Genomic DNA, 10,352 nt, shown 5'->3' with positions numbered 1-10,352 from the left:
GACCTCCCTATGCTAACCTCCATATGAGTAATAAACCATGGTATTTCCTATCCTGTAATGCACGCCATGGTTCTGATCCATAGGGTCTCACATTTTTTGCCTGCACACAGGCACGCACAGGCTCACAGAGCAATGTGAGAGTCACAAGTCTCTAGTGTAATTCATGCTCCAGTTCAGCAGCTGTGGGGGAGTTGCTAAAGAAAACGTGGCCAAGAAATTCCTGAGAGAATAAGAATGGTTGTTAACAGTTCTGAGAAAGTCTTCCTCTGGGTTATTATCCCATAGAGAGAGAGAGTGCGGTTTGGCGGTCTTAACCAAACAAACAGCTCTGAGAAACTACACATATCCCCTCTGAAATTACAGCAAATGAAAAACAAAAAACCATCTTCTCTTAAAAGTGGTTTGAAGCATTCATGATACTGTCAGTGAAGTACTTGGACTTCTTCCTGCTTTGTGCAGCAGGTCACAGTTTCCATACTCGCAAAGGAAACAGCATTGGCTGAGCAAGAGAAAGTCCCATTTACTCTTACTGTTACCTTTTCAAAGCTGGTCTTTTTGAACAGGGATGAGGCACAAGCACAAGTAATGACTGACAGCCACCAAAGAACAATGCAGCTCCAACTCAAAATGGGCACTCCTGTTTAAATTACTTACACCTGGGACACTGCTCACACACATCAAAATAACTGAAAGAGAAGTTGCCTGAAAAATGTATTTTCTTGTAGCATTTTCCAACCCCTTGAGCTAGCTGGCAAATGAAAGATGGGATGAAGTTCCAGGGCACTGAAAGTCAGAAATACAGTAAAAAACTACCTGGCTAATGGCTTAAGACCATTTTAAGATTGCAGAAGTGACAGGCTCTTTTCTCTTGACACTACATACTTATATTGCCTAAAGCAACACAGGTTAAACTCTCAAAGCAACATTTTCTTAACATACCTGGAATATTGAGCAGGAACTATTTCCTCAACTGCCTCTCATGCATTTTAAGCTGTATCCAAGCAAATCAAGTGAACAGGGTAGATGGGGAGAAGAAACATAGTTCTGTGATGAAGAAGCAAGGCTACAACTCAACTGCTGGTACTCCCACAGATTTCCCAGCTCAGTCTTCTGTGCTCCTTCTGTCTCTGAAAAAATAACACCAATAGAAATATTTCTAATATCTAACCTCTAAGTTTTGTTATGTTTCTTAGTGTGCTGAGACAGTGTTTTGCACAATCAAGCACTGAAGTTCTTTACTGGTGCATTACTGTGGCTCTCTGTTTGCTGGTACAGCCATCCAAGCAGCCCTTGGAAGAACATTGGATAGCACCTCTCGTCTCTCTGATGCATTGTCATGCAGTCCAGATGGCTGCAGTATGTAGGCAACTGGGAACCAAAGCAGCTGCAATTTCCTTCTGGTGCTGATCTTGATGCATTCAGCATTTAGATTACTTTGTAGTTAGGAAGTCTACAGGCCTGGGTAGATGCATGCTAAGACCTAGCAAAAAAATACACTGCAGGAACTGTGGTAGCTTGCCAGCTGTCAAATGACCAGATTTGCCCCCAAAAAACTCTGTAAAAGATTACTGCAGCTCAGCTAAGGGAAAATTCCCTCCTGTGCAGAGTGAATTACAAGTTCCACAAGGGTGGCAATCTCTTCCAAGTGGGTCTGTAATTGAAGAAAAATTCAGAAGTCTGTGTACTTGAGCAGATTAACTATTACTATGATGTACAAACCCAGAGACAAATAGGAAAATAGACTTCTTCCATTTGGCAAATGCAATTTTATTTCTGAATTAGCTGTAAGAGTCCAACATTTTAAATATTCTAACATATGTACCGTGACACACACATTAATTGGCATACTGGAAGAATACTGTAAATAAAGTCAACATAAGTAAGCATCTACATATAAGTCCAGAGTTCTCATGAATTTAATTGTTATTTTTATATGCTGGAGAAGAGGAGGGCTCCAAACCCTGGAAAGGCAAGACTTCAGTGGGAAAATGATATGCCAATGAACTGTCTCTCAGTAGAACAGGTGAGAAAAATCTAAACACAACATGGAAAACAGAGCACAAGCTGGCAGGTGCAAGAAAGGAAAAAGACCATGACATTTCTTATGAGGTGTCTCTATAATATATTTACTAAGTCTACAACTATAATAGTACTTGAAACCAAGCACTAGCAAAACATCAATTTTATGGTCGTGAGGAATTTACTTACATCTAAGGCACAGAGTCACCAAGAGCAGAAAGTTACACTTGGTGGCTTCCTGCACAGTTTAGTCACATATATAGGCTCACTGAGAACAAAGTACAAAACAGCAGACTCTGAATCACACCCAAATTTCCCACCCATGACTAGATGAGGGAGGAATTTTTGCCAACAATACAAATACTTGGGAGTATGGATGTGACTGCACATAATGATTTTATCTAAGCTACTTGCTAGTTATTTACTCTGCTGCTGCAGAAGATCTTCCATACTGTATGAGCAACACAATCAAAATTATTTGATTATAATGCTTGCATTCCTGGTATTCCCAGTTCTTTTACCAGCAGGGTTTTTATGGTGAAAAAACCCTCACAACTGAGACACAAAAATGGATATTAAGAGAGCTAATAGCATATGAGAACAGAAGTTACCTGCGTACTTTCTCATTTTCCCCATGAAAATCACTATCTAGGAAGTAAAAATATAATTCTTTTCACACCCAAACTGGCCTGTGAATGTGTATTCACAAGTGTTCCATGTGGGAACAGACATCTGTGTTCTATCTTCATTTGTCATTTTAGAATCTATTTCCAGGAAAACTGAAAGATGCAAAATTTGGCCCCTCAAAATAGCAAATAAGATCGAGCGCTCACAGTCTGAACTATGCTGGTCAGCAGTTCTTTTAAATCATCATGCAAAAAAAGTTTTGCTGTATGTCTATAGAATGATAATAAATTATTCAAGTTATCTGAAGAATCTGATGTCTCTAGTTCAATTTACATGTCAGTCAATAAAGATACATTTCACATGGTTATTGATTTCCTATTAATTTACAGAGCAGCAGATTTCTGGTGAGAAGAGGTTCCATTTCAAGATTTGTAGTCTTCCTTAAAAAAATGTCCTGTGGGGGGGGAAAAAAAGATAATGAGAAACATGCTGTTAGCTCTTGTGCAGCTTTTAATCTTTTTAGTAAGCACAGTTTTTAAACTGGAACTTAAGTAGTTTTGATTTGTATTACAAGTAATAATTGAGAAGACCCACATGCAACAAGAAATCTTACCTTGGTAGTTCTAGAGATCTGTGACTGTACTCTCAGTGATTACAGCCACAGAGAAACCATACAACCAGGGTAAACTAAATTTCAGGGACAAGGGTAATTTCAGAACAAACCCATTATAAAGGTATATGACAAAATAACAAACTTCACTGAAACCAAACACTCATGAATACTTCTTTATGGGCATACTGAATAATCCAAATGGAAACTTGTTCTTTGGACAAGCCGTCACAAGAAAATAATTTATAGTTGCTTATATACTGATGAACTCACAAAGCCACAGCAGTGGTCCACAGATAAGGAACAAAACCTTAGGTTAATCCTACTTCTTTAGAAAGGGCCTATTTATTTAATAGTCTGGCAGGTGATAAACCAATTCTGCAGAGGCTCTCTGAGGGACTTTATGAAGTAGAAACTAAATACTTATATTTTAGTAGCACAGGCATGGCAAAAGCCCAAAGAACACTCCAGCTCCAGCATGCCAGGAACAAAAGCAAGGATGGCAAGCAATGCACAGGCAGGCACATGCTGAAAAAATAACACAGCCTCACAATGGCCAGTCATGTTAAGCCAGGTGTGCTATTCACCATGAGGGACACTGCAGTGGCTACAGCTGCAGGAGATACCCTTGTCTGTACACAGGTGCACTGCCTTCAAAAACCTTTCTGTGTGTGCTGGGACTGACTGCTGATGAGGGAATGGTAGGGCTAAATACACAAAATATAAAAACAAAAATAATAGTTATTTTCTTGCCCATTAGTTTATGCACAGGTATTAAACAAAATTTCACATCAATCTACAGTTGGTGTTAGGCAGTAAAACTGATTTACAGCAACTAATACTCCAGTACTATGCACAGAGCAAGAGCCCAGGTTAACAGTGACTACAAAACCTTGCTCTGCCATCTTACTTGGTAGTAAGGATATCTTCAAATATCCTTCAATCAAACTAGAAAACATGTGTCTTGCTTTTGAAACTGTCCAAAGTAAAGCAAACTGTATAGTCCTGATACCTCTAACACACTTGTAGCTGTAAATTCTTCTGTTTCACATCTGTGCTGATTATCTTTAAAACAAGGATCTTGTGAACATCGCCAAGACACTCAAACCCCTTAATCTCTTCTGAAAATATTATATATGCTTGCTTAGACAAGAACAATAACTGCAATCTAATTAAAAAAAAAAAAAAAACCACAACAAAACCAAACAATAGAATTAAATGTCTGGTTGTGATGCAGAATGTTACAGGGATTTGTTTCCCTAAATTATGATCTATGGGAATGTAGTAAATGAAAAAACAAACCCCAAATCCCCAAACTTTAGGTTTAAAGTATGAGTGTGTAGTCACATACAACCAATTCTGAGAATTACAGTTTTGCAGCCTGGGAACCACTGCTGTAATGCATGACATACTTATAACTATCAAATTAGCAACCATGTAATGAAGGAGGTTATATAGTCCATAAGAAGAAGATAATTGAAAAATGTGTGACAAAACAAGCAAACTGGCTATTGTTACTCAGCTTTTAATCCACAGAGGAAAAAGTTTATGCACTTACATTTCATCATCATATTCTTTTGGAGGTGATGCTGCAATGACTAAGTCAATCCAATCCTGAAAAAGAAAAGCAGAGGTAAACATCTGCCACTAAATACTGCTTTTAGAGGTGGCCAGTGCACCACCATGGAATGTCAGAGAATCTAGGAGGTCATCTATTCCTGGAAAACCACAGGGAGAAGAAGTAAGGTCTGTATTAAAAACTTCTATTGGTAGACCATTTAAAGATTGAGCTGTTTGATTTGTATCTTGAAATTAAAGAAATATCTACTGTTGCAGTAACATTTAAAAAAAAAGTTATTTTAACAATTATCCTGTATTAGTCCTCTGAGCAATGAGAAGATTTCTTGCTGTGGAAACACTCACTGTAGCTGAAGGGTAATGTTGCTTGTACATCAAGAAATCAAAGACAAGCTATTATCAGAAAATTCCAATCAACTTGCAAGTAATTTTCAATATCAAAGAGTGATTTTACATGCAAAGGTACTAGAAACACAAAGAATGTAATGTGTTTAAATACTAATCTTGACATGTGGCTAAACACCATCAAATTTCCCAGTAAATTACACACATGGTTTTTCAGAGATGCTACATACCAACATCTTCTGCAGATTCTAGCTTACTTTGGGAGTACCTCATGTACCCACTACTTTTCATGTTTGTAACCTTGTTTGTATTGATGTGACAATGTCATGATTGTCAGAGAAGCAGCTCTGATATGAGCTCTGTAGGTAGAATGAAGTAGCATTCCAGGTTACTTACCCCACCCATGTTCCAAGCTTTTGCTAGAGTTGCCTGTGCTTCTGCCAGCTTGCTGTCAATTAATATCTTGCCATTTACAGCCAGTATTTCATCCCCTTTCACTATGCCTCCTGGGGAAAAGACAAATGTGTCAAATACACATAAGCAAAAAAAAAAAAAATTATTGGGGCCTCTTCTGTGCCATAATTGTGCAGTAGTGACTGTAATGAAAAGTGTTCTCACTGGATGCAAAGGTCTGCACTAAAAATTGTAGGAAGTCTGGCACAGGCAAACACAAAAGGAATTTTTAAGCATGCCAAAGCCAAACTAATCTCTTATTGATCATGACCAGTAAGAAACTAGTTCAATATGATTTTCTACAGTTTGCCTGTTTAGGTAATCCAGCTATACAGCTTACAAACTGTGACTGACTGCAGAACTTCACTAGTATGCCCCAACCCTGTGGAAATGTTCAAGGCCAGGTTGGATGGGCTTTTGAGCAACCTGGTCTAGGGTGAGGTGTCCCAGTCCATGGCAGGGGCTTGGAATTGGATCATCTGTAAGGTCTCTTCCAACCCCAAAAATTCCATGAGTCCATAAAAATGGCAAAATTAATTAAATTCCTGAAGAAATAAAATGGCATTTGTCAAGGGTTTTCATGATGGTCATTTCTTTGCAAGTCTATGGTGTAGCGTTTGCTCCTTAGAACTGATTTTGACTTGCCAATCTGGAACGAAGCACAACCAGTTAACTAGAACTGGATTTGAAGAGGATGATAAGAGGACAGCCTTAGTTATGAGAGATCCTAAAAAGAGTGAAGGACCAAAAAGTGCACTGAGGACATCAAATGACTGAAATGTTTTCACAGCAATGTTTTTACTTGAACTTCGGTGCAGGCTGGGACAAGGACAGCAAAGACAGTGTAAGGGAATACTGCCCTCTCTGTTGACCTGGTCATGACAAGAGCTCTCAAGAAAAGGATGGCAGATACTTCCCACCAGGTGCAAAGCCCACATGAGGTGGTCAGCATGTTCTTGTGCCTTCAAGAGCTAAGCTTCAGAGGCTCAAGTTGGGTTTTAGTTGGGGTTTTAACAGCCAGCTACTTAATTAGCAAATTACTATTTATAGCAGCATAAAGAACAAAACTAATCAGCGCAGTGTAGCTATGGTCAGGTAATGGTTTTGCATGTGGAAGTATTACAAATGTCATTAGAATTTGTGAAATAATGGAGAACACGTTCCTTGACTAAAGAATACACCAGAGAATCAGGTGTTGGTATTCACAAATTTTACATTACTATTAATTTTAGCAACACATGTGGGCTGCCCTTAAACTTGAGACAGAACTTGGGTCCTTGTGCAAACTAAGTGAGCATTTCAGTACCAGATAATGAAATCAGCCAACCATTCTCAGCCAGTGTAAGGGAACACTTTTCAGCAGCATTCAAACTCCCCATTGTTGCTCACCATGTTTGTCTGCAGCACCGTCCTCGTAGATGGCAGACACAACTATCTTTCCAATTGGAGAATCAATTCCTCCCTCAACTGCAAGGTCCAGTGATCCTTCCTATGAAAAAAACCAGTTCTAGTTCAGAAAAGTCTGTTTATTTTTGCCATTAACAGAAGCCTAATATCTTTCCTTCTTCCTAGTAAATGATGCTGTACATCAAATGCTTACATGAACTCTTTAAATATCAATCAACCAACACAGTAATTACCTTTTTTATTCGTAATAGCCGTACGTCTTTTCCTATAATCTGGTCTGGGGTAAACTGTGAAAAGATATAATGATTAATCATTTCCACTTTGGAAAGACAAAACAATTAAGCTGATCTATGTAATTTCTGGGGGTAAAGGGAACTTTCCCCTTTCTAAAATAGTGTTAGAGGGAGATCAGAACACCACATCACCTTTTTCTGTATGAATGCTTCTGTTCAACATGACCAGAAAAAACAAATACACAAGACCCAGAAAAGCAATAAGCAAGAATTTTACCTACTCCGAGCCCTCAAAATCAAGAATTTGGCTTTTTTTCCAGAGTATTTAATATCAAACAGTGAAGCACATTAAAATTCTCTTCTTACCATTGAATATGGATCAAAATCTTCCACATACTTCTGGAAGCCCTGAGAATAAAATCATATTTAATTGCAAAACTAGCAACTCACACACTTAACACAGAAATTCCATCTTATTTGTTAGTGAGAGAACATGTAATTCTGTAAGCTATGAAAGAAGACAGAAAAGGAAGGAAAGTCCAGAGAGACAGCAAAGAGTCCATCCTGACAGTCAGAAGACATTTCAAAACCTCATGACAGATCAATAATTTGAGTTGGTCATATAACGGAGCATTTCAGAGGAAGAGTTACCACTTATGAGCTCCATAGTTCCTCTCTACACCTGGCAGAACAGAAACAAATCTTGAAAGCACCATGAGCAGATATGCTCTGCCACACTGTTTGGAGCAACATTTCCTGAGATTATCAACATGTTGGATGGTAACAGGTGAAAATGACAGGCTCCAATACACAGTAGTCAGCAACACTACTCCACTCTGTCTGGGTTTTAGGATTCTTTTTCAGCCCCCTTCTCTCCCTCTTGATGTTGAGTTTCAGGGAGTTGGCTTCATACCACAGGCAAGTGCAGGACAACAATTTGTTAGACAATTTGCAGGACAACAATATGATTTTTGTTTTCATATAGTTCCGTGGAGAACTTAAAAGCTTTGTCAGGAAATGTCTGAAATGCAGAAGATAATATTGCAGTTAGGCGCAGCAAGATTTTTAAACTTTGAGGGGACCTCACAAAATGTAGTGCTTAACCCTTGTCAGACCAAGACTGCAGGGAAAAGCAGGTGTTACCTTTTCTGCAAGGATGGGAGTCAATGGTGTTTGAGTGCAGTTTCTTGAGAAGGATTAGTAGCTGCTGGGTGAGACTGTATGGCCTGTGCTGGGGATTTATGAAAGCTCTGCACTTAACCCTGCATGCTAAAGTAAGGACTTCAGAACTTCCGAAAATCTTTACTGAGGCACCCAGCTCCCACTCTTGTGGGAGCTGCAATGAGCTGGGGACAGGGGAACACAGAACCACACAACCCTTTGCAGACAGGGCAGGCAAGCCAATACCTTACACAGACCAGTGGTTCAGTCCATGATAAAGGTTAATATATTCATTATTGTCTCTTTTCTACTGGATCCATTTGACAGCAAAGACTATTCCACTGCCAGACTCACCTAAGCCTCTTTCCACTTGTAAACCAAACATAAAGCTTAAGATTCCTTTGGTGTATTTAAGGGCTGGCTGTTAAATGGCAAAGTTGCAGCAGAAAATACTAATGCTTCCTCTGCTATACTCTTGATCACCTCCTCTGGCTGCCTAATTTTGATGTGACTGTGAACCTTCTGGGTTCTGATCTCACCCATAACAGTACTGCCCTACATTAAGTTTGTTACACTGCATTACATTTGTTAACCAGATAAATGGGAATTTCATCACAGACATCAGCAAGGACAGAATTTCATCCTGGGGGAAAAACTTCAATCAATCATTCATTAGTTTACAAAGTGTATTAATATTATGAACCATTTAAGTAAAACAGTAAGAGAAGTATTTTGCAATGAAAGCTACCCAAACAATTAATACTTTGAATAACTGAATTAGTACTGCCTTTTGGAATCATGGTAAAGTAGATAGCTATGGGTTTGGAGCAAGTAATTTAGAGAAGACAACTCCAATCTCAGCCAAGTCACTAAGTCATTATGTAATCTAAAGGAAGTCAGTGAACTCTTTGTCCCAGGTTGTCCTCATGAAAAACAGATGTTGCCCTTGAAGGAAGTTTCCCTGGGAAAATATTCTTTAAACAGGAAAAAACAAAAAAAAATCCACAAAAATAAACACACAAAATAAAAATTTTAAAAATCGCTAAAAAAACAATCTGCAAGCAGAAGTCATAAAAACACAATATCCGGAGTGGGAAGGAGCCCACAAGGATCACCAAGTCCAACTCCTGGCCTGCACAGAGTGACACCATGCACCTGAGGGCACTGTCCAAACACTTCTTGATCTGTCAGGCTGGTGCCTCTGGGAGCCTCTTCCAGTGCCCAACCACCCTGTGGGTGAAAAACCATTTCCTAATACTCAACCTAAACTTTTTCCCCTTGGGTTCATGTCACTATGTATCAGAGATATGATCTGGATCCAATAATGTACAAATATTGCTAAGACAGAAAGAAGACATGCACTGAACAGTAATAAATCTTCCCTGAAATGGACACCACAAATTCAGAGATCAGAGAGTGCACTCCATATCCAAGCAGGGATGAATGAACCAAGGAAAACCAAGTGGAAAGCACAGTCCTAAGCCTATCCTCCCACCACTCAGGATGTTTCAGGTGAAAGAGTTCGGAGCATTTAAATCCCTTTTTGACTTACAAAAACATTCAGAGGACTGAGCATAAGTTGAAAATGGAACACTAAAACGTTTGATTGCATTGAAACAACTCTGTCTGGACTTCAAGGTGAAAGCTGAAGTTGCTATTTAAAGAAAAAACAACCTCCAAAACACCAGCACTTATACTAAGGATACTGCTTCACTGGTTTCTAACAACAATAGTCAAGAGCAATTGAGACCAGAAATAACAACAACAAACCGCAAACAAACAAACCCCAAGCAACTACAACAACAAAAAATAATTGAAAGAGAAACTCACAACAAGAAATAACAAACTTTTCAAAAAAACACCTCTTTTGAGAACACAATTGTTATATATTCAGAACATACTGGCATTTACTGGCAAAT

The 10,352-nt window shown here is 38.8% G+C and overlaps 1 protein-coding gene across 3 annotated transcripts in view; it reads right to left on the bottom strand.

Annotated features, from left to right (window-relative positions):
- Positions 1–1,749: 1,749 nt before the first annotated feature.
- USH1C (USH1 protein network component harmonin) overlaps positions 1,750–10,352 on the bottom strand; it is a 47,490-nt gene continuing 38,887 nt past the window's right edge. For 2 of the 3 annotated variants that reach the window (XM_064714944.1, XM_064714946.1), the window contains 7 exons: positions 7,639–7,680; positions 7,273–7,326; positions 7,022–7,121; positions 5,576–5,685; positions 4,815–4,870; positions 3,844–3,963; positions 1,750–3,100 (listed from right to left, as the gene is read on the bottom strand). In XM_064714944.1, coding sequence (XP_064571014.1) covers positions 3,864–3,963; positions 4,815–4,870; positions 5,576–5,685; positions 7,022–7,121; positions 7,273–7,326; positions 7,639–7,680 — 462 coding nt within the window. In that variant the 3' untranslated portion in view covers positions 1,750–3,100; positions 3,844–3,863. The remainder of the gene's footprint in view (positions 3,101–3,843; positions 3,964–4,814; positions 4,871–5,575; positions 5,686–7,021; positions 7,122–7,272; positions 7,327–7,638; positions 7,681–10,352) is intronic. The other variant, XM_064714945.1, reaches the window with a different exon arrangement.

This window comes from Zonotrichia leucophrys, chromosome 5 (genome assembly GCF_028769735.1).
Source record: "Zonotrichia leucophrys gambelii isolate GWCS_2022_RI chromosome 5, RI_Zleu_2.0, whole genome shotgun sequence".
Taxonomy (NCBI): Eukaryota; Metazoa; Chordata; class Aves; order Passeriformes; family Passerellidae; genus Zonotrichia; species Zonotrichia leucophrys.
This window is presented reverse-complemented; position numbering and strand designations above follow the sequence as displayed.